General features: G+C 44.4%; 1 protein-coding gene across 1 annotated transcript in view; it reads right to left on the bottom strand.

Annotated features, from left to right (window-relative positions):
* The window catches only part of KSR1 (kinase suppressor of ras 1), a 49,455-nt gene that overhangs the window by 14,479 nt on the left and 9,906 nt on the right, over positions 1 to 25,070 (bottom strand). The window contains exons 2-5 of the mRNA XM_065732109.1: positions 11,495 to 11,635; positions 3,095 to 3,242; positions 1,061 to 1,532; positions 570 to 574 (exon numbers count right to left, since the gene is read on the bottom strand). Coding sequence (XP_065588181.1) covers positions 570 to 574; positions 1,061 to 1,532; positions 3,095 to 3,242; positions 11,495 to 11,635 — 766 coding nt within the window. The remainder of the gene's footprint in view (positions 1 to 569; positions 575 to 1,060; positions 1,533 to 3,094; positions 3,243 to 11,494; positions 11,636 to 25,070) is intronic.

The following is a 25,070-nucleotide window of genomic DNA, read 5'->3' as shown; positions in this document are numbered from 1 at the left end:
GGGGTGGCTGCACAGTCACGTTTGGGAGCGCTAGAACACCAAACATATCAGTGTATAAAAGCACAGTCCTTGTCCTGTAAAACCTTAAATGTGTGGATTGACTCATTAACATCAGAGGAAGTACTCTAGATTTAGGAATGCGCTGAAGCATTTCTCAAAAGGTCACACACAACTGTCTAGTTTCATTACAGAGATACTAGGCAGTGAATATCTGAAGACAAATGCTTCGATCTGAAGCTATTTCTAGTACCAAGGGACACCAATATCAGCTCTCAGAAGTCAGAAACAAGCAGTTACATATAAACTCCTTGCTTTAACCCTTAAACATCAGTATTCCTTCTTCCTGCTTTTGTCATCTGAAGAAATACCAGGTACAAAGACCCTGCAAGCATCCTGCAATCCTTCAGCTGGCTGAGCTCCTGCTAAAGGTACCAGGAGCTGTGGAATGCAAGGCCTTATGGAGGGCATCCCCAGGCTGGACAGAGGTGACCATACTGCAGGCTGTTGACAATGACAGGTTCTTCTCTCCCAGTCAAGGAAACAAAGTCAACCCTGTAAAAATCTCTTACCGAACCTAGAGAACAAAAAGAACAACAAAAAAGACTTGGATCAGTCTAAAATAAAGATGTAGCCTAAAACTACCTGTCTTCATATGGAGGCAGAGCTGTCACATTGATTTTTTTAAAGATCACACTAGCAGCTAAAACACATCTTAAGGTAAAGTGCAAAAGGATACCAGCCACCTGAACAGAGAGGAACAGAGAAGGTCAAAAGAGAATTATAGCATATGGAGTTGATTATTAGCTATTTGAGAAAAAACTGGCTGGGCCCCTTTCATAGCAACAGTCATCCCAACCTCCCAGGAAGGAGTAATTTCAAATAAAGTAGACTATTAGCAAGTCAGTTTGTGGCCATCTTAGAATATCCCATTGATATCAATTGTACGACTGCAGTGAAAACACAACCAGGCAACCGCACACAGCATCGAACTGGAGCCTGAACTCCTGCTGGTATGAGTACAGCTCTTCAGTGTCCACAGGGAAGGAAGTATCACACTTACTTTATTGGAGGAACATCATCTATCCTGTTTCCCAACTGTGATTCATGGGACTTGCTTCTTGTGAGGGTTGGAAAATTAGGAAGCAGCTGAAAAACTTTCCGGCAAGGAGGAGGAGGAGTCCGTGGTGGCTTCAACTTGTGGCGTCTCTTGGCTTGAGGAGTGGCTGGGGGAGTGATGGTGATGCTATGAGGAGTCCTTGGTGTTAACCTTCCACTGTGTGTAGGGAAGGCAAAAGGGTCCAGGAGGTTTTCTGCATAGACAGAAGGTCCGTGACTCGAGGCAAGAGAATCTGAAGATGGGATTGTAGACACCGACACCGAGCGCGCCTGCGGGCTGCTGCCCTTGGGAAGGTTCAGTGCAGGGTGAGTCCACGTGGGTGCAGAGGAGCAGGGGGACTCAGTCATGTTTGTAGAGCTGCTCTCCCGGCGTGCTTCAGAAAGAGTCATCAGCACGTCATCTTTTAACTCCCCACCTGTTCAGCAACCACAGCAATGTAAGGTTTAAGAAGAAAAGAAAACAAGAAAGCTGGCACACACTGCTGCACGATGCAGCTTTAGGCCATGAGGTGCTTTTCAACATGTTTGTCCTGATTGCACTGGTGAGAGGCTTACCAGGGACAGACAACTGGACAAAAAGGAACCATCACAACCTGCTGCATTGCTGGCAAACCTGAAGTGCTTATCACTGCAGTTCAGAATGGTCAGTACAGCCTGCAGACCAGTGCTGGCTATAAATGGCAAAAACAAGTGCAGAGGCCAGCAGGCAGCAGAGCAGGAAGGCACAGATTGCTGGGATCAGTTCAGAGTCATAACTGATCAGGTTTGAATTTCATGTTCTTAATGACTTAAGGCAAAAAGTCAAAACTTCAAGCCTTGATGTCCTATTTAAAAGACCACGTACCCAGGGTTTAAAAAAAGAAAAAACACCTCTCAAAACACAGAGCTTTTTTTTCTTAACATGAATTCAGGTGTAGCTGAGCTCGGGCGGGATGCCATGCGTTCCGAACCATGGCTGATATTGCTGCATATGGATGGGAAATATTTTACAATGCAGGATGAGAAAGATTAGAGAAAAGGAAACACAAAACTGAGCTGATCGTTGGCTTTTCCACTAACTAATCTTTATGATTTGAGAATGGTATGAACTGTCATAGTACCAACAGGAAACAACACCTTTCAGTGACAGTGGTAACTGTTACAAAGGAAGATCTGGTGCACAGGAAGGCCAGGATGCTGTCTCATACAAACAGAATTTACAGCGCTTTGAAAGTAGCCCTGGGAAGTTGGCAGGGACAGACGTGAAACAGCACTCTGGGAATCCTGAGGTTGCTCTTAAATAATTTGGTCAGTTTCACTGGACATATGCATTCCCAATTAAACAGACAGTATCCTTCTTTCCATAATTTCAGCGTAAATCAAGGTTCTTTCTAGCTCTTACATCTGGTACTGGAATTTGGCTAATGATTCTATCAATTTCCAGTCAGAAAAATAGCAGGAAGGAAGCAGCTTTAAAGAGAAGCAAGTCAACTGGCAGACTGCAAGCTGTGCAGTGATAAAGGGCTGTCAGAGCAATGTTGTGCTTCTCCAAAGAAGAACACTCAGGTTTCTGAGCTACTTTATATGAAACAATTACCTTCTCTTTGAGTTGGCAGTATTTAGGGGGAGAATTACCTACAAGCAATCTGGCTGCATTTGTTAGGTCCAGGATACTGAATGATGGAGGATTCACTGGAGCAAAAGACCCAGCTCTGAACACAGAGGAAATAATCATACTGTCTGTCGAGTTGGAGAGTGTATATCTAAGTACATTTACTTCCAGAGTTGAAAATGTTGTCAAAAGTCAAATCTCATTCCTAGCTCTAGATGCATTTGATTACTCTAACTTTGTGCAGATCCAAAAGCCGTAACCTGACATCAGTTACAGCATATAACTAAAGACCCAAAGGTTTCTGTAGATTATCTCGAATGCAAGGAAGAAGGATGCAGTCTGGGTTGTTGAGAAACTAATTCCATAGAACGAAGAGCAATCTTATACCTGATTCAGTCACCTTCCTTAAACAGCTCAATGCTCCATTGAGTCTGGAGCACTCCTCATCTCTGGCACCACATCTCTTCATCGTTTCTTTCACCTTTGATTCATTCATTTCAAGTAAGGCATCTAAGGTTAGCTCCTCTGGTATTCTCTGCAGGAGAAAAAAAGTCGATATGGTTTTTTTATATACCTATAACATGACTGTCATTTGTGTTTCTGATGTGAAGCAGTGCCACTGTCTCACTGCCTGATCTGACTCATGATTTACTCATTTGGTAGTGTGCCTCTCAGGGATCAGTGGGTCAGTAGTGATCACACAGCAGCAAGTGCTCAGAATCTGCTCCGTTCTCTCCACACCATGAGAGATCAGGCATACGCTTGAGTGTCACTAGGATGTCATTGTGCTCCTCCAGTATTTAAATCAGGATCAGAGCTGACCAAAATATTCTTCTCTCCTCCCCTTCTGGGAAGTGTTCACTCCGTATTTTTGAAAAGTTACTGATTAAACTTTATCTTTTTCATTAAAACAAAGCAGGCCAAAAATCTGAAAAAATGGCAAATATTTGGCTTTTCACTGGGGAAATGAAAAGTTAAAACAGTGTGGAAAATGGCTTCTTTCATCAACAGAAAGAACGTTTTGACAAAGAGGTGTCGACCTCCTCCTTAAGCAGTTTTACATTCAATGGAGGACGAACCGTACTGATACCCTGCTTAGAAAGATCCTTATGTAGATCTCCTTGTGCCTCTTCACACATCAAACCCCCAAAACAATAATCAAGCAGACATAAGAGATAGAGGATTCTGGAAAGCATGGAATGATCCTATGTTCCCAGGCAAAGTTAAGCTGTATTGCCTCTCTCCTCCCTTACTCAACTGTTTCCAGCGTAAGTCCGCAGCTATTGTGGTTAATAAACAAAACCAGGATACTCAGCACAGATACCCAGGAATTTCCCTCAAAGTTTTGCCTAAACAAACCTCCCTGCTGCCTGTTCTCACAATGAGATCACGAATTTCACAATATTTGGCCTCCTCCCTAAAGTTTCAGCTGCTGGAACCATGCTACGTAAGAGGTTTCAACCTCTGTGGAAAACTGAGTGTGTCTGTTTGAAAACAAAAGGCTTGAAAGCTTGTAGGCATTTAACACTGACCCTTCAATCTCTGAAAGGCTACAAATCAAATCTGAGTGCTATTGATGAATGCTACTTTAAGATCACACCTCTCGCAATCCAACCTCGGGACAGCAGTTAGCCTGGGTCCTAAAATTAAGAGATGAATCAAAGCTGCTCCCATTGCTTTGACACAGGCAGCTGCTCTTAAGCATTCTGAAATGCCCAAGTAGCATACTGAGAGTGCTCAGCTAATCACACTCATACTTCCAAAGAGATTAATAGATAAAGTTAACCTGCCCTAATTTAAGCATTTCGATGCTAAACATCTTAAGTTTGAACCAATCTCCCTAAAATCCACAACTCAAACACAGCAGCACGAAGCCAGCCCAGCTTTGTTCACAAAACACCGCAGCCGAACCCAACTAATTCCACCATTAAGCCAAGCCCGTGTGGCAGCTACCATCCCCCCGCGCCCTCTGGATTGCACTCCTCTGCACTGAGGCAGCTCACAGAAGCATCTTTGTTCAGCACTGTCACGAGGCGGGCTGCGATGCAGGATGTCGGCCTCGCAGGGAGCAGCCATGGCTGCTGCAATGGTCACTGAGTGCAGCTGAGTCCTGCACAGCAGCGCTTGGAGCCCCACAGGTCCTCCTCCCATTCCACAGGAACACCATGACCATTTTCTGGCACGGAGAACCAAACCGACATCTTCGTCCCCCAGCAGCTCCACGGCTAAAGCACAGGGCTGCCTGCTCTTGCGAGGCTGGCACTGCTGGTGGCTTTTCTTTCCCAAGATCAAAGTGCACAACGAGGAATCCCCAGCTTTCACTTCATTTTTCAAACCTTCCTAGTTTTAAAGAAAAACCTTAACACCAATTTCTTTAAAATGACAAAGCTCTCCAGACTACTATCTTCTCACAAGCGTTAGGGCATCTCTTCCCTTGTGGTCCACAGCTGCTGTGGAGGGCTTGAACTCGGTCACCCCGAGGCTGACCAGTTTCACTTCCTCCAGAGCTCTGTGCCTCACTGCATGCAGCACGAGGTGCTGCTCTGCATCCCAAGTGCCTTCCAGCCAGGCACACAGCAGCGGCACAGCCTGCTGCGAGCTCATCTCCTTCCAGCATGCAAAGTCCAATCTACTTTTTGCTCAATAGTTTAATTTTAGAAAGACAGAACAGCAAGTTGTAGGAAAGTATAAGTACAGAAAAGGAGATTATGTTTAAACAGTTCCAATGACCTTGAGCTGGGAGAGCTCAGACTTTCTGAACCTGCTGCCACACGACAAAAGAAATAAGCCTCCGAAGAGGGGGAGGGAGGGGAAGTAAGAGGCTTTCTTTAAAGAGCCACTCATGCTGCACACACACGGTGGCTTAATATAAAACTAGCCAACCTGAGCCCCTAAGATCAGCCTTACATAATTTACCTGTGTTAGCCTCCCAGCCACTGTGACAGTGATAAGGGTCACCAGTTCAGGATGGATCTTAAAACAGGCCCAGCTGATGCTGATGCTGTGGCTCAGCTGTTGAGCTGGGCAGAAGTGCTCCAGCCCCACACTGTGGGAGTGCAATTCTGGGCACTTCAGAAGTGGTGAGCAACATGGGCTCAACAGACCCACGTTCACCTCATTCTTCACAGCTTTAAAATAAATGCAGCTTATAGGCTTGCATCAGGACCAACCTAAGTACCATCTCCCTGAGCACACCTTTCCTTGGCTTCAGAGTGACACAGCATGCTGCAAAATATTCACATACTACTCTAATAGTAAGGCCAAGGGAAAAAAAAATACATCAGGAGATAGAAACTGCTGCCTTCAATCTTTCAGCACCTCAGAGCAGCACCAGGAAAACTTAAAGCCTTACTCACATACACTGTGCAGCAGAAATGATATTAAAGAAAGCCCAAACCAGGAAGAGAACTTTGCTACAAAGCCTGCCTGCTTATCAGACATACAGACTGTGCACTTCGTAGCATCCATGTTTAAAGGGGAGAAAAGCAAACCAGAGCACCCCAGAAGCCATCCAGAGGTTACTCTGAATTAGCCAGGGTGAAGAGTTCATGATAGCATAGTGTCTTTAATCTTGTCTGGTGTCCAACTTAAATCCTTGAAACATGGCAAAAATGCTGATATCTAACACAGAGGATGAGGTATTTTTGGTAAAGATTCTTTAGTGCAGATAAGCCTACAGAGCTAATGCTGTAGTACTTGGACAAATCAGCCTGACCTGCCCCTCAACCTAGCAGACACGGCTCTTCCTGTAAAGCCAGACAGTTGACAAGGCCTCAGGTGCCTCCTCTTAAATCAATACACTCCCTCAGCAGCCGTCCTCCCATAAGCAGCAGATGTTAGAAGAGAAAGCTCATTACGTAAGGTGCTTAAATTCCCACTGATAGCTCTAAGCAAAGCACATTTTGTGCCTGATGGTTTTTCTTTTACTCTGCTTTACTGGTACCCAACGAAGAAGTTACTGAAAAATTGTTCCGTTCTTAGATTTCTGTAGATTTTGTGGGCATCCTGGAATGCCTCCCACATCGAATTTCTGATTTGCATTAAGTTGTACATACAGGAGATGGGCTTGCTAAACATCTTCACTGTTTCAGCTCTCACAAAACCGGTGGGCACAGAGGAGCTGACAGTCTCAGGGCAGTCCCACTCTGCTCTTTGGACAGGAGCTGCTCTGTAGGAAGGCAGCTGTACCGCTGCAGCATCTCACTGCAGTCCGGAGGGGCACGTGAGCCTCACTGACCCCGTGCCATAAGTGGCTCAGTGCTGTGAGGGGCACCCACCTCCCACAGCAGGGCCAGTGAGCCCTGACAGAAGCAGGGCATGGCTGCTCTCACGGGGGAGCAGCCCTCAGCTGGCACGTGGTGATGAAGTACAGGTGCATGAAGCCTGCAGGACACAGCTCATTTGCATGCACACCATTAGCAGATTCAGGATCTCAGCTATCTAGCCATCCTGTCAGAGCCGTGGAAATCCCAGACAGCTATCCTTACAGCAGAGAGAGGACACGCCTGTAGAAACTGACAGGGGTAGGCAGATCTGCCTCTGGTATTCCCCCAAGCGAAGCGAAGATGGACACACAAATGCCACACCTCTCCTCCAACGACTGACCAGCACAATCCACTGCAACCTACAGCCCAGTCCAACCCAGCAAAAGCACGGGCCATGACCTAGCAGTCTGAGAGCTGTACCAGGGCCTCATCCTGTACAGCCTCTCACAGGGACAGCAGGAGGCTCTTACGCTAATTCCTACTCAAGGCACAAACCTCTCCTGCTCTGCCTTTGTGTGCTAAGTGCTGCCCCTGGCTTGCTTGGGACAACTCTTAATGACATACAAAAAATAGGTCTTTTGCACAAATGATAAATGTGGAGAAGAAATTTCACACACAAACAGGAGTTATTACAAAAAAAAAAAGCATATGCTGCATGTCAGAAACATTCCCTGAGTGAACCAGCTTTAAGCCAGACCTACACGGGTGCATTTTTCACCCGCTGCCCCCGTGGTGGCAGAGCTCTGCGTACAGCCACAATCATGAGGGCAGGATTTGCCCCTCCCTGTGCAGGACAGTTATCTGTACTAAAAACAGCTTTCCAGTCTTGATTGACTGGAACCCCTGCTACATGGTGAGCAAGGCCAGTTCAGACATGCTCTGGGAGATAAGGAGATGACTATGTTTCTAATTTGCTTTTTAAGATGACGATGAGTTATACGTGGGAACAGAATATTGAAGTTTCTGGGAAGAACAGAAGTAAAGGCAGAGAATTTTTTCTATGCTAAAGAAAATAATAGAAATTTTTTAATCACTTTTATTTGGAAGACATCCTCCAAGCCCAGAACACAATAAATAGCTCTGCACGAGACTCCTTCAGTCAGCCTGGGAGCGACGTTCACGTTTCTCTTTTCTTCCCACTCTCCTCAATTCCCAGCTCCAGCTCACCAGGGGAGCACGACAATCCAGAACAGTGCATTTTCCCATGTTTACAGAGCAACTTTCACCCACTGGACACAGCTACATATCTTAAATGCATCTTTCTGTAGATTTCCTTGACCCACATTTTTTCATTGCCAGTTCAACTATCTCTTTCCCAGTTTCAGTCCACCACATTTAGCTCTATATGCACCAGGTTGGTAATAACCTCCACACATGGCAATCCACCTCCAGAACTCCTAGCCAAAAACAAGGCATTTCCTAGAAAAATCTGTATTTAAGAAAAAAAAAGTTACAGAACAATATCAGGCCAGCTCCAAAGCAGAACCTGCTCTATAGTAGCTACTGTTTCCTACGATACAGATCTGTCTGGCAACTGATTAGAGGCACAGTAACAAAGAAACAGAAATAGCATGAGTTAGGGTGGGGGGTTCCTTTTTTCCTTACCCCTCCAAATTGTGTATTTACAGACAGCAAACAGGATCACAAAGTCAACACTTGTATTCACCACCTACCTCCAAGTTTTCTAGGTCCACACAGAACAGCCCTTTCACTCTGCGCAGCATGACTGGCTGACTGTTATCCATGTTCACAGGAGCTTGAGCTGTCACCCAATGCCATAAACAGTGCATTGTTATTACTATAATCTCTTCCAGAACTAAAGGATTTTACAAGCAGTCATTATTCTTGTTTTAAATATAGGTTTTCAAAGAAAGAAAGGAGCCCAACAACAAGACAGCAATTATAACAGCAAGAGCTTTCAAGCTTCACAATGTCTAGAGCAAGTCACTGGGCAAAAATAGGCTTCAGTCTGGACTAGAGGAGTCAGCAGATATTCTAATTCAGAGCTGCTGCTCTATTTCTGACGGGAGAGCCAGGGAGTTTCTGTGCTTCCCTGCACGGCAGCTTTATTTGGGAGAGAGCTGGGGGCGGGGGGAAGGGGAAGGAGGAGGAGGAGGTGGGAGAGGGTGAAAAAGAGCATTGTTTCTTGAACTACTGAGCTAAAAAACTGCTTGCAGTTAGGCTGTTTTTCAAAGGTGTTATGTCAGAGATTAGCACAATCTTGCAATGCTCCCTTCAGCAACACTAAAAGTGCAAAGGAAACCAGAACCATATAAAAAAGAAAAAAAACCCACCACCAAACCCAACAACAACCAACCTATGAACTCAGGCCTTTCTCCTGAAACAAGCAGCAGGCCACAGGCAAGGCCTTCACCTCTGCACACCTGCACTGTACCTCCAGACCTCAGAGGTGGCCACAGCAGGGCCCAGTTGCAGCTGGAGCCCTCTGAGGATCACAGAGGAGAAAGTTCTCAACTCTACAGGCAGCTGGCGACTTTTCCAGGTAGTTTCAGAGCCTAAAATTCCAGAAAAGAGAGAGCTACGTACCTAACATGAAAAGGTCATTACAACATACATGAGGTTTTCTTTCTCCCTGTACTGTTGAAACCCGGTATAAATATTTCAGTTTTACAGACAAGCTATCAGACTCTTAGGGATGTTAAGTGATTCCCCAGTGTAAACATGGACACCAGCAGCAGAACCAGGTATGGGACCCCAGTACATCCCCATTTTCGTTGTCCTACTCAGCTCTTCCTTTAAAGGCTCCCTGGTCGCTGCCGAGCAGTCACACTTAGCTGTGCACGGCACCATGTGCAGCCATTTGGCACTTCACCACAGCAGACCCATTCAAGTGCCCTCTGTCAGTGACTGCCATTTTCACATGGTTCAGCTGAAATGTTCACACGCTGTATGAGGTCCAAGCACTAACAAGAATGATCCCACGATACCTCTAACATTTCTGAATGGCAGCCCATCGTGGACAGACATCTCTACTCAAAAATTCCTCTAAACACCAAACGCACTGCAGTTCTCCAGCCCAGCTAACCTCACTGCTGCAGGAGCTCTCTGCAGCTGCGTGAAGTGGATGCACAGCTTTTAAAAAATAGCCACCGATTTGGAATCGTGGTGTAATTGCAGGTACACCTCGTATTCCTGACCCAGGAAACAGAAGGAGAAACAGTTCATATCTTAGTCACTGACTGGGAGAAGGTAATGAGAGAGCACAAATAAAAACAGTGAACAGTTGGAAAATGATCTCTTCCTGCCTTGGATCAGAACCAAACTTTCTCACCTTTAGCGACTACGCGAACAGAAAGGAAGACTTCCTGAATTATCAGGATGTGGCAGATCTGAATTATCCACCTCCCTTCCCCCTGCTCCACTCCTCCTCTTCATCCCTTCCCCCAGTTTTGCAGGCACCACAGAGGATTTCAAAAAGAGCTACAGAGACATTCTTTTAGGCTCGAGCAATTCCAGTAACCCTAGAAACCAACAATAGTTGTGATCCTGGCAGTTTGGCCGTGGCCACAGGCTGCTTTTCTGTTCTCTCAATATCCCTGCTGAACCTTCAGCTGTGCTCTCCAAAGCCTCACTGGGCTGGAGGACAATATCCATTTTAAAGCATCATGTTTAAAACCAACAGTAGTAAATAAAAGCTACAACTCAGTCTCCAACTCATCCTATTTCACCAGAACCTGTTCAGTTACATCAGAATCAATCTGGAATAACTTTCATAGAAATCTGCTCCATTTTTCACTTAGTCTTTTTACAGGCAGATTTCTGATGAAGTCAAAGAAATCGTGGCTTGTGTAAGGATCAAAGGAAACTGAGTGCCAACTGCAGAGCCAAAAAATGTGAAAAAGAATGGAAATAGCCTTTTCTGCTTTGTTTAGGTGCCAGAAGAATGAGCTCTACTTATACTACCATTAATGTTATGCAGAACAGAACCGTCCCCAGTGCAGAGCAGCATAGATAAGTCATATACAGGCCAAACCCAATGAAACAATCTGAACCCTGAGGTCCTACTTATCACCTAAACAACAGGAGTTCAGACTCTAAAAAAATGTGTCAGACAGGAGGTGGGGACATCGGCTGGTCTGGTCACTGCTGATTCCAGCAAGAGAGTCAGATGACTCTGTGCAGTAAAAAGGTCTCCAGTGATTTGCATGTTAAGAATTAAATGATAAAGAATCTGTAAAGATCAGAAAAAGCCACGGTCTGTGAGCATGAACGGTTGATGCTGGCCACCACACACAACACCACAGGAGTTTTTCATTTCATTCTTTTACACTGATGTAATGCTCTTCGGTATCACTTTGAACCAGACTTCACTCACAAGAGGAGGTTTTTGTGTGAAATAAAAAAATAACAATTATCCGTTCCCGAATAAAGACTCCCACTCTTTCAAAATCCAGACCACAGCTTCATACCTGCCCAGAAAACTAACTCAAACCCAGCAGGCAGCCGAGAAAGTCACATGTGAGGGGGCAAGAAGGTTCTGTGCTGATGGTTGCCTTCTTACCTGTACAACTTCTTTCCTCACATTGACGATGTCTAACCAGTCGTTGAATCTCGGGTAGCTGTTGAGCTCTGCTGTCCTGTCGCTCAGGGGCACGCTCAGTTTGCACTGCCGCTGTCGGTGGATGTAGTCGATCAGTTTCACCTGTTGGAATCCAGAAAGCAAACAATTAAGTTCCTTGGGAAAGGCTGTCATCTTAACAAACAATGCTTGCATAGTAGCAAAGCGAAGGAGATGTTGGTTTGTGAAGCCCATCATCTGATGGGCATTTCTACTACAAAGTCAGCATTAAAAAATCAACTTAAAAAAAAAAAAATTAGATATACTCCAAAACTTTGTTTGCCCATCTCACGCTTAATGCACTACACAGAAACTGCGTGTCAGGCACAGAATATTAAATGGACAAGAAGGAATATAATTTGTACTTCATGCTGGCTTATCAAAGACTAAATACTCTCAAAAGATTTCTCACTACGTCACACATTCCCATGGGGTAGACTTCAAAACCTTCCTAACAAAACAGTGCCTCAAAGCAAGGAGACTGATCCACGGTTTATAAACCAAAACATGTCAACTAATTTTAGCATTTGGGACAAGATTAGACTATACATGAAAAAACGAACATGAGTTCTTTGTCCACTAAAATCTCTCTCCTCTTGAGCTTCTGCTCAAAATATTTTCCGTCTCTGTATCTGAAGAATGCTGTATGTTACACATGGGAAAGACAATTAGACCATTTCTTCCTTCCCCAGAAAAAGGATACGTAAGAAATTAGGGAAAAATGGATATTGTATTTGATCTCAACTAAGTGGCTGCCATATGGAGCATAGTGCTTTGGGCATGCTCACCAGCACGGGAGAGATACCAACACCAGGAAAAACAAATTCTTCCTTGGCAGTACTGGGAGCACAGGAGTAGATGCCATTGGATGCATGCTTTGATGACAGGCACGTAAGATGTGGGAGCACTGGTCATCCAGCTGGAACCAGAGAAACCCTTCAACTCTTAACTTTTTAACGTGGCTTTGGAGCATAAAACCTAACAGAAATTACCGTGGAAATCCCACTCAATCTTTCTCAATCTCAGTACTTATTTCTGCAGAAAGGGGAGGACGACACTTCCTTTTTCCCATCCTTTGCTTTCTGCAGTCAGTCCCAGTGCTGCAGAGCAGTGCACGGCAGGCTCTGCAGGCAGCTGTGCTGCTCAGAGCGATGATGTCCCCGTCAGCTGGTGACAAGTCAGCTCACTCCTTCAGCTCGGTGCCATGTGCTAGTGTGACTGTGACTTCTGAACGCTGCTGCAGCTTGCTGTTCTTGTACCCATTCTCAAAGACTGGCTGTCAGCTGTGCCCTCCTACACAGTTGCACCTTTATCTGTACGCAACCCTAAATTAAGATGTCTCTGCAATATGTGTGCTCTGTTCCTCCAGAGTGAGCCTAGTGCACATGGGCACACAAGATGTCTTGGCTGGCTTAGTCACAACCTTCTGCTTTCTCACTGTCATGTATTTTCACCCATCCAGTGAGGTCCCTCATTTGGAGCCAGGTCTATAATGATCCTGGAGATGCTGTTCAGAGTATTTTCATGCTAGCTGCTTGGTTTTTTTTCTGCTACCCAGTGTACTTTTCCCCACCTCGTGCCTTGGCTTTGTGTCATATACAGTCTGACACGCTCCAGCCAGCTGGCCTGCATTACACATGGTGTGACTTTGAAAATCTTCCTAGCAATTAAAAGAGGTCTGTGCATATTTGGAGTGGAGGTAATTCCCATGTTAGGGGAAGGAGATGGAAAGCTTATATTCAAAGGGATTTTCCCCCAGTTTAGATTGAATGCTGTCACGGATCCTACCTAGGATTTTTGCCCATCCGCCCTAAAACTCCTTTGTTAACAAGACCAACTCACGTCCTCATTATGTGGGTTTAATTCCACTCAGGATGCTTGGTTCTGCTCTTACTGCCTCAAAGCATAGCATGTTTGTATCCTAACTTATTTCCCCAGAGGACAATAGGGCAGAAGAGATGAGAAAAAAGAGAGAATTAGCTGTGGATAAGAACAACCAAAGCCCTGACAGAAGGGAGGGGTAACAAAGCACCCGGCAGCAACGGAGGCAATAGGAACGAAGAACTGGTTTGAAAAGAGAGGGAAGGGAAGGTCTGTTAATGAGGGCCAGAAAGAAGAACTTGCAGGAAGTTTGAGGACCACTCAATAGCCCCCAGTATGCCAAAAGTCATCCTACATAAATCAAAAATCACAGCTTCCAGGCTGTGCGACTGACGTGCCATGGAGAGCAGAGGGATGACAGAAGTCACCCAAGCATTCTCTTTTCTGGAGGCCATTATTCCAAGTGAGGTTCAGTGACTGTGTGCACTTCGATACACAAACGGCAGCCACAAAACCCAGGCAAAGGCAAAGCACTCAGCTGCACGCCAGTAAGCCACAGCATGCACAATTCCCAGGGTGCTGCTTCATGTTGCTGCTCCTTTCCCCAGCACACCTCACCCCTCCTCCACTCCCGGCTATTCCTCAAGGTTGCTGAGCACCTCGGGAAAGGGTGGTGAAGTGATTTTAAAACTGGAACAGCCAGCCAGGACATGCCAACCAGTGGAAGGAGCAGCTTGGTTCCTCTGTCTGTATTGTCACTGTAGTGTAGCACCTCCCTTCAGGCAAAAGCATTTTCCTGGAAGAAGGATGAGGTATCAGCACAGTCTCTGAGTGCCACATTTAGTTGGATGCAGCACTAATGATATGCAAAGCCCTTCAAAGTAGCACATGACCCACTATAAAGCAGGGAACTGCAAGTCAGTACTGAGGTAAGAAGGAGCAGGGGGGGATCTGTTCCAAAAACCACAGTGGAAGGCAGGATGAACTTAACATCTATTTAGAAAAAAAAAAAAAAGACAACAAAAGTCAAATAAATTTTCCAAATACAGATATATATATATATATTATATGGCCTCACATTATCTTATTACGATCCACAAATCATGAGAACTGCATCCTGCTTTAAATAAGGATATTCCTGAAGTACAGCCACTTTTCTCACATCCCCCACAAAAGCTTTTCTCACCAATGTCAGAGCAACAGCAGAAGCATCGTATCAAAAATAGGGCCTGGACTCCAGGGCCCCCTCCCAGCTCCGCGCGGGGACATGCTGTGTGACTGCCAGCAAGCTGAGCAATCCACTTCTATCCTGCACAAACTCCCCGCAGCAGGCACTGTCTTCAGTTATTTTCATTCTGCTTAAAGAGTGTGGATTCAAATATTCCTATTCTGGGTTCACCCAGAGCATAACCTCCTAAAAGGACACCACAGAAAACACTCCGTGTAGCACAGATTTCAATGTCAAAACTTTTCTTCTTCACTGGAGATACCAGAAATGTAATGGTCTAAAATGGAGAAGCAGTCTGACAGCACGGATCCGAGTGTCTCAGACTGCCAAGTCTGGTTTTCCCATGACAGCTCCTTCACATTTACTGATTTCCCCTCTTCCTATAAATAGTATATTTGCATTCTTTTCCCACCCTACACACACCACGCTTCTCCCCTAGGATGGATTTCATTTTGTTATTTCCTGCCCAGACTTTTAACTCACGAGCAGTTAGGCTTTAATAGCTGAGCTGTTGCAAAACCCTTTTCTGAGAATATAATAAAACTTCTGGGTTCAGTGACGCACGTAAGAAACCCACAGACAACATGCAGGTCTCCAACCACAAACTCGACGGAGAGATAAAGCCAATAGTAAGCTATCCACTGCCTGCTTGCCAAACAGCACAGCCTACTCATCACAAATGGCAAACCCCACGGCATGAGAGCAATGCTCCAACTGCCTTAAACCCACAGAGATGGGAAGGAACAAGAACAGAGACAGGATATGGAGCAGCTGGAGCAAATCGCTGTGTACAGGACGTGCTCCATTACAGCCCTCCTCCTCCTCCAGTGCAGTTGATGGCGAGAACATCCAGTTCTCTTTCTCCTTAAGAATTACACATGAAAAATTAGGTTTCATGCATTTGGGAGTCCACTGTCTCTCAGAGCTTAACTTGTCAACTGCATTTTGTTTGTATTTATTAAATGGTAGCCAGATTTCAGAAGTCACTAGGAGGCAAGTGCACTGTACCCACTGCAACTCTTGTACACGGAGAGAAGATTTAGGCTGGATTGAAAGCAGTGGATCCAAATAGCTTACTCTCATGGTTTTAATGCTCACATCTTTGAATGTCCTACAAATGCAACAAGAATCATTATCTTCAATTTAAAAAAGAGAAACTGAGGCCTAGAGTGGAAATAATCCATTAAAGAGCCTGGGCAGCACTTCTACCTTTGGAAACCAAACTTCTGATCTTGGAGTTTATCTTCATGTGGACACTGGGGGACCTAAGATGAGTCACCTAATGGCATCCAGTGAACAATGGATGCACTTCACACCTTTAGCTGACTTCATCTGTTTCCCCAGTGCCAGTATATAGACATACCCTAATTCAGACCCAAAAAGTCTGGAGCAACCTGACTGCTGAAGAGAAAAAAAAAAAGTCACAATCTGACTTGCCAAATTTGTCTCTGAAGTCATGCTCAGGAACCATGTGAGAAGCTGATAAAGATCTCAACAATCATTCAGAGACCAGCAGTCTGTGAGTGTACTTCAGGAGACTTTTTTCAAAGTCATCTGAACTGAAGAAAGGTGCCACTGAGTTGATCCATGGAAATTTAAGAACTAGAGCGAGGTATGCAGAAATATTATACAGAAATATATTATACAGAAATAGCTGCGAGGTCTATCCCACAGACTGCACATGGAGCAAGGAGCAGAAGGACGGAGGATCACAAGACACAGCTTCTAGTCTCAGCTCTTTGAGGATCTGAAACACAATGCAAGCCACCCCACAAGCACTTATGAGCCCCTGTTCAGTCAACCATCCTAAACAGTTCTGGTTCAAAGCAATGGTTTGCAAAACTCTTCACCTAACAAGAAGCCAACTGTCTTTGCAACTCCTACACACCACCCAACCTACCACTGAGCTGTTCCTTAGCTCTGCTTGCCTGGAGCAGTTGACTCATCCAAATGCCTCCTGGCTATCTGAATTGTTATCATGGTTTCACCAAGCAGCATCTGAATACTCTGAAATTCTCCTTTCCCCTCTGTGTTCAGAGGAGTAATTTGTTGTGAGCATAAGGACAAAGACACCTTATGGCAATGTGGACTGTTCTCTCTGAAGTTTAAAGAGAACTGAGCCATGCCCACTCTTGCTTGGTGTAAGCACATCTGCTGGCTAAGTGGAGACAGCAGGTCTGTAGTCTTTTAATATGACATGTAAATTTAGCAGGTAAAATTGATCCAAAGCTGTTCATAAAAGAATTGTTCAACTGCATAGAAAACCACCCTTCCCATCTGATCTTTCATTAGGAACACTCAGATGAAACACGATTCAGGTGGTGAGTCAAAATCTCACAAACTTCAAAGCTACAATGAATGCAGTATGGATTTCAAACAGCTTTATTCAAGGCAAGCATAAGAGCTGCACAAGGGCAAAACATGCAACACAAAGAGATGCAGAAAATGTTTCAGAGAATTGCTCGTATCCTACAATATGAGAGCACTCCCTCAACAACAAAACTGAATACACTGAAGGATAGTATTTTGACACGCATCTTCACCGGACAGACAGGAGGATAGCCAGGTAGCAGATTCAGTTATTTATTTGAGGTGTTTTCTGAGAACAGGAACTCATATATATGTCAGACACTGACCCACAGTCAGCAGAATTCGCATCACATCTTGAGCCCAGCTGCCTCACCCTGTGGGCAGGTGGCTGAAGGAGCAGCACCCCGTACCAGGCTGAGGCCCAGCCCCAGGCCAGGCTCCGCTGCCGCCTATTGAATACATAGGTGCAAAAGCACCAAGTATTTAAGGTCTTGCTATGCTGGACCACAAGCACAGTCTCCTTTGAAAAAGACAGCCTGCAGAACAGTGCCACTGTTTTGAATGCCAAAAACAACTGAGCATACACACAAGATCCCAGGCAGTATCACTTTATTAAAAATAAGGAAGAAAGAGGAAGAAGGATTAAAGACAATTTGCACAAGTCAAATTCAAGGAGCAGTTCTAAAAACAGGTCAGTTCTTTCAGTCCTCTGATCTCACCACACCTGATCATGGCTGCAATAACCGCTATGGAGCTTCTAAAAAGCAGAGGAAATTGGAATGATGGCAAGGACAGGAAGAAGCACAGAGACTGCAGCACCACGGCTCCCTGCACTGCAGGTCACACCATGCCACAGTGAAGCTGCAGGAATCTGCATCAGCTCCGGATCTGAGCACTGGGTCTGCACACCAGCCTTACTTGCAGCAGATACAGCAGACATTTGAGGGCTCCCACTTCTGCAGAACCCAGACATCTGCACTGGCTTAAGGACTTTTGGTTTGGGTTTAAAAAGAAAAAAAGGAAACAGTTTCTCAATGCATTGCTAAACAAACCCTGCAGAACAGAACCCAGTGCAAGCCAGCAAAAAAAAAGTGTATACACGAGGTACATTTAGGGAAAAAATAAAAAAGAAAGAATTTAGTAAATAAAAACAGAAGTAGAGGGATGGGGAGAAATGGAACATCAGATGAGTGCATTTTCCTTTGAACCTTCAGTCATGCCTCAGGCTGACACAATAGCCACTGCCCAAACACTACAGTATGTTATTTCTGCTTTGTTAGATGATGCAGACTGCATCATTTCTGGGTCACTTGGAGGCCACGTCCCACCTCTCCCCTCCTTTCTTTTTCACAATCCCAGCAACCAAGAGCTGTAAACACCCAGCTGAGGCCTCCCAGCTAAGGGTGGGAGTGGGAAGATGACACTGCACAATCAAGCAGCTCCCTGTACCTGATAGCAAGATTTTCTTTGGAGATTTCGTACAAGCCTAATGCAGCTGCAGGCACAGTCCTCTGCTTAAATATCAGAGGTTTCACACCCAGTGCATACTAACAATGAAAGCTCTCCCCCTTCCTCTGTAACCCAAGGGCATGCAACTGCAGAATGGCAGAGAGAACGCTGCAGGACTAAGAATTGCATTTACTGTTTGCTAGGAACAGCCCTGCTGCTGCAGCCCCAAGTCATGCAACTGCAGCAGAACGACTGGGAAAGCTCTGCAAGAATAAGAATTGTATAATTGTATTTACTGTTTGCTAACAACATCCCTGCTGCTGCCACATCAGATCTGCAGCTCAACCTTCTCTCAACTCAGACTTCTTCTCAGCACCTGCTCAGTAACTTTAGCTCAGCCATGACTCACTAAACTGTACTTCAGTAGGGATCACAAGAAGAATAATCCTTCCCCTTGCAAAAGGATACCATCATTGCCAACCAACCTGAAGACCTGTGAAGTTTCCCAGCCACTCATCAACTTAGTGCATGTGCCACTTAGCAGACTTATGGTTTTACCTGCCACATAGAAAACTTCTGTCCAAACACAGAGCATCTTATGTTCTCACTCAAATATGATTCCCTGATCCCATCTCTGTTCACCTGCAGCCAAATCTCAACCAGCTTGATGATAATACAGTACACTAATACAGCACTAATAAGTTCAGCAGCCCCAGGTTCAGGATTTCTGCACAATCTCTTGCTCCGATGACTGCAGCAGAGGAAGGGCCCTGCTGAGCGCCAGCAGTGAGAAACAGAGAGAAAGAAAAACATGCCTGCTTATGAGAAAATAAAAGGACGCTGTTACAAGTCTGTATGCTGTTCTGTAATGGAAATATCCATTCCTAAGGAACAGTAGCAAAGACAAAGTGATTCTATGTTTTGTTTTTCTGTCAGTGAACTGACAATTCAGGGTGCTGGATACAAATTTCTTCCTTAAGCTCTGTGAGTGTCCTCAGCAGCCAATCATCGCTTCATAGTTACACAAGATCACTCGTGTCTTTTTCGAGTTCCTTTCATTTACAGTATTTCATCTTGATCTTTCCCAAAGGAACGCTAATATATTAAGCATTATGAAAAGTACAAACCTTCCCAAGATGATTCTGAAAACCAAAGCTCCACACCAACGCAATGAAGGACACTAAATGCCACTGCTACACCTCCTGCTACCTGGGGTACAAAACACAGCTAGGGGGAATTGTTACAGCACTCCTCTGGAGTAACAAGGCCAGAAACGGTGAAGGCCTCCAAATGTTTGAGGGATCCAGCAGTGCAAATAACGAGCAGCAGACTGTTTCTAGCTTTTCAGCTGTGACCTGATTCAGACAATACTGGAATTATCAGAAATTTTCACAGATTTCCAGAATGCTGGATTAAGTCCTGCTTGTGATGTCTGGTACCCAAACAATGCTGTAGTCTGCGTTAGAAACAGAAGCAATGGGGAACTCAATGCAATCAGTTTGGCTGCCCACCATGCACTTACTTATGCTAGCACTTTTCTCCTAACAACTAAAAATCTTCAGGCTTAGCAGCACATCCTGTTTCTAAATATGCAACACATTCAGAAAGAAAAACATATGTGTAAAAATAAATTATTTTCAATTTACAACATATATTTTATGAAGAATTCCCTACCACTTCATACCACTTTGTACTATCATTTAAGAGCTGTTTACGTTATGCATCCAAATACGAAAGCATGCTGCTGATAGACATTGGCCTTCCATAGCTTCCTGAAGAATACTCTCTGCAGATGTCGAAGTGTTAATCTGGGGGTTGGGGCTTCTTGTTGTGGGTTTTTGCTTTGTTTTGTTTTTTGCATCTTCCAGTGAAAACGGAGGAGGGAGATGGCTGAGAAAACGACATGCTTTTTAAAAAAATGTCAGCTATAGGAAATTGCTTAACTGGAATGTGGCAACTTGCCATGATCTCTGAAAGTATCTTTTAAAACAGAAAAGCAACTACAAAATTGCAGTTTGGGATTGTCAAAAGAAAATAGAGTACACTAAAACCCCCCTCTGCTTAAAATATTTTAGACCTACACAACGTCTCCTTATTTCAGACTTTAAGAAAAATGGTAGTAGTGATCTGCCACGCATTAGAGATCAGATTTTCAGTTTGCTTATCAGTTGAACAGGACACTTCCTAAGCACTACGTATAATGCAGTAAGGCACAGTCAAAGCAGAAATACAAGAATGAAAAATCTTTTGCAGAAGCCACCAAGTAGAAAGCTGATCACCCACAGCACAGCTCTGCCAATGGTTTCTGAAACAATTCAAAAATAAAATGGACCATATGAATTTTCTTTTCCTTTCCTCTAGGGCTGGATATGCCATTATAAGTGGAAGTCACACAGAGTTTGTTTGCCTGCTCAGCTTTCTTTCCTTCTCAGTAAACAAACACATAAACCCATATAGCTTATCCTTCCAATTCCCTCCTTTTCTGCAGTACCACGTGTCCTCAGGTTACCCTTTCTGCCATCTCAGAACCACCACCATCACTGTTGCTGACTAACCTCTTTTCTCTTGCAAGTGGGCAGACAACATAAAGGGACACTGAGCTCTTAGCCCAGGAAGTCTAAGGCAGGCCTCCCTCCAGGCAACTATCCCCAAAACAACCCTCATGCAACGTGCCAAGTGCACCTCACATTTGTGCTACAGTGCACTGAGCACAGGAATTCCAGCTACACATGAGGTACCCTGAGTTCAAGAATCACGTCTCCTCCAAAATGCTCCTCCTGACTTCCTAGTGGAGAAGTATTCATTTACACACCTAGTGTGCTCACCTAACTCAACTCTGCAGAAGGCTTACGATTTGTGAGATTTAATGCAGTGTAAGAAACTTCTATGCACTTGGAAACAAGGGAGAACAGCATTCTGGATAGCCAATCACCAAAAAACACTAGAGACACCTTCCTGCAGTAGATTACAGATAGAAACTCCTCCCTAGCACCCCAGGGCCATCCCTCTGAAGGAGTCTGTGTTGTAATAAGAATGAAGGACTACATGAAAAAGTTTGGGTTCAATGCGAGATATAGGGAAATCCCATGAAGCAGAAGAATGGTGTTCCAGAAAGACTTTATTTATTGCCTTTTTCCTTATTCTTTTGAAATTACTGAGGTGAGCTGCATGCAAACTTTACCACTTGACTGTGCTCTAAGGCTGTTCTTCAGTTACTGTTTCTGTCACTGTGTTGTATGAGGTTTTCTACTGGACTGGGTTGTCTTTCCTCCTACTTTCCTCCCTGCTATTCTGCAGGAAAATGAGCAGAAGTGAGGCAACAGGAAGTGTAGGAGTTCCCTCTACAGAGACAAAGCAGGATATGACCTCTGTTCCCTAAATAGGGCAGAAATGGTTGGAACATGATACCCAAGTTGGTGTCCTCCTAACACAAGAAAAGACTATATTATCAAGGACCAAAAGTGAAACTGTTCATCGTGGGTTGGAAACTGCACACTCAGTGACACTGGGACAGTGCTTTGTGAGATTAACTTCATTAACTGCAAAGAACTTAATAACTATAATGATGGATTCTTGCTAAAGAACACTTGAACACTGTAGTACTTGAAGCCTCAACTGCTAACCTCTGATCTTACAAAGTACTGGTGCTGCTCCTACCTGAGAGCATCCTGCAGCCTTGGTACTCTGCTTTCCTCAGGACAGGGTGTCTGGAACCAGTGTGACCTGTTTGACCAGATGAGGGACAGCCCTTCCCCACTCGGAGCTGCCCTACTAAACTTTGCCTTTGAATTTAACAGCCTCTGGTGACACTGGTTTCCATGAGCTGCCTGACCCCTTGCTTTCCAGAGCACACAGATTACCACCTGGAACAAAGGAATGAGTGTGAATTATCATAAGGTAGCCTCATCTCCAAGTACAGATTCAGAACCAAACAAAGTCTTTTCAGTCTCAAAACTAAAACTCCTGTATTAGCATGCAGATGAGTAGAGCTGAAGGAGGCTTTTTTGTTTAAGTAACCCAGCTTCCTTACTACTTCAATGTTTCTGTGCTGGTTATGGTTACAATTGGCTTACTGTTGTCAGGGCTGTACAGAGGGCCAAGTCGGTACTCAATGCTAGAAGTGAATACTTTGTGAATACCTAGTTCAGCCTCTTATCTCCAGTCTAGGAGAACAGCTGCTACACATGCCTGCCTTCAAAGCCAGAGCCTGGTCTACTGAGGATTTCTGGTAGTATCCTAGATTAAAAAAAAAAAAAAATTAGTTAAGATGACTAGCTGGGTTAGTGGTAGCTAGGATGACTGAACTCCAGAGTAGCTACACCCATATACCAGAACAGGGTTGTGACAGCAGGCGTAATCATTCTGCCATTAAGGTCAGAAATAGCCAGGTATGTCTGGGCCATTGAGTTCTGCCTGGCAAAGTAATTCTGTGTATGTTTTATTCACATATGCCCTAATTCAGGAGTTTGAACACATATCTAAGGCAAAGTTAAGAACTGTACAATATATCTCTAGAGACTAAAAAAGCAAACTTCCAGTACTAGTTTGGAGCTTAGCGGCCCTTCCATCTCCTTTCTACGGGAAGGGGCTCTACTTAGCCTACCGTGGATAACTCTTGAACCAGCTTCTCTCAGTGCTTCAGCTCTAGCTTGCTTTTCCTTTTATCTGAAACAGTTGTATATGAAGCTGAGTAAAAGTGACCTAGAGTTTGTTTATGCTTTCAAAGAGTATATGTTTTGTGCTGGAAACAAGCGCCTCTAACCAGACTGACTCCATACTACAATAATAACTGGAAATGAACTCTGGACCATCGGCTCACGGCCGATCTGGGTTAGATCATGTTGCATAAATAATAGTCAACTCTGGGGGTGGGAAAAGGAGAAACTGCTGCACTTACAGTAGAGTAACATGGAGCAGCGTCCCTTCTGCTGCAAAGGCAAATACTCCTAGCAGCTGCACAAAGCCTCAGATCAGCAATGATATATATGGAACCAACGAATACAGCACTGGGAGGAGAGATGAAAAAGCTTTAGGGTTACACAGCAGCTGCAAGGAAGGACCAGGCTATAAAACAAGGAACCACACAGATTCACTTGAGTTTGAACGCTGAGATTAGCAGATAGCCTGTCCCAAGTCTGCTTCGTATACCAGACCCAGATAAGCAATGCTTAGGCTGCATTTGTCTCATAACCATGCCATCTGTGATAGTCATTCCCACATGAGAATTACAGTGCAATGTGTACAGTGCAAGTGAAGTTAAGTTCCTCCTTATTTCCACCTTCATCTTGCCTCCCAAATACTAAGAAACATCAGGACTACAGGCACTTTCTCTGATCTACTGATATTACAGGCCATCCAGAAGCCTTTCAACTGAGCTAAGAAATTTGGTATAATGAGTCAGAGCAATGCATGCAATATTTTTATTCGAGTAGTTAATAATAGAGCATCGTTTATTTTTTGAGCTCTAAGTTAACATGTCCGTCTGACCATCCAACTTCTATTTACTCACACGGAGTTTAGACAGGTCTTGACATCCATGAGTTTATAGTCAACTTTAACAATTCCTGGTATGGGCTTCCATCAATAAGGCAGAGAAATAATCCTCCTGTCTTCTATGAATACCACACTTTCTCAGTTTGTTTTCCTATTTGAATGCTGTTTTCTATTACCTTGCCTGTAAAAAATCACTCTGCATCAGATCAAGTCTGAAGACAGTACAAACAGCACTGCTGTTGAAATAGTGGGATCTTCAAGTGAGGGTCAAGGCTGTACTGTTTAAGGTATTCAGCCTTGAAAGGCACTTAGAAAAGAACTGAGTTATCATAGAGTAGAGCTAAATTCAGCTCTTAATTCTTGCTTTAAAGTGTTTCAGCTCCATTGTTTTCAGCACAGGCATATTCAGTATCTACTACTGTATATGAAACATGGGCTCACACAACCTGACATTCATCTAATGCCAACTGGATAGCCTCAAGGAACACAAATGGGGTCTGAAGTTAAAGCCAGCTGTACTCTTTGCTACAGGTATGTCACTTACGTGACTGACAGCTTTAGCAGACCGAGTGTTTCATCAAGTGATACAGCTGTAAATAATTTACCAGCAACCCCATAACACTTGATTAAAACCTACTGAAAGATCTAATTAAATTGTCTCCGAAAGAACAGATAATGATATGACAGCTGTATAAAGGACAGATGGCAAGTGGAAGCTCAACGGAACATGAGAAAATAATTTAGAAAAAAGGTACCTTTATCTGCATCGAGTTGTGATCATCTCTACCTCTCTGATGTTGGCTGCTAAAGAAGTCATTTCTTCTTTCTCCCCTTGGGCATCTGAAGTGACAGCAAGAGTACTGGCTGTCCTCATGAGTGGCACTTGGGCATCTGTAGAGTATGTACCTAATCTCTTAGGCAACCAGGTTAGAAAGCGTTCACTGCATCTTTTAGTGATGAGCAGCAGATTGGATATATCCAATTCTACAAATAGGTCAGACTTGGACAAGTCAGGGAGCAGCAGGCACACTATGGAGTTTCAAAAGAGAGGAATGCCCTGGCCTAGAAGTCATACTTATCTCTGTCTGGGGTAGATTGATAAAGGCTGCCAAGCTGAGTTTCAGGCTCTGGGCACAGGAAATCTGAGCCGATTTTTTTTTTTTTGAGTAGCAAAATGAAGTTATAGTAAATGTAGGAACTGAGCTGAGTGCAGAAAGT

This window comes from Cyrtonyx montezumae, unplaced genomic scaffold (genome assembly GCF_038088225.1).
Source record: "Cyrtonyx montezumae isolate F1298 unplaced genomic scaffold, pur_monq_1.0 scaffold_15, whole genome shotgun sequence".
Classification (NCBI taxonomy): Eukaryota; Metazoa; Chordata; class Aves; order Galliformes; family Odontophoridae; genus Cyrtonyx; species Cyrtonyx montezumae.
This window is presented reverse-complemented; position numbering and strand designations above follow the sequence as displayed.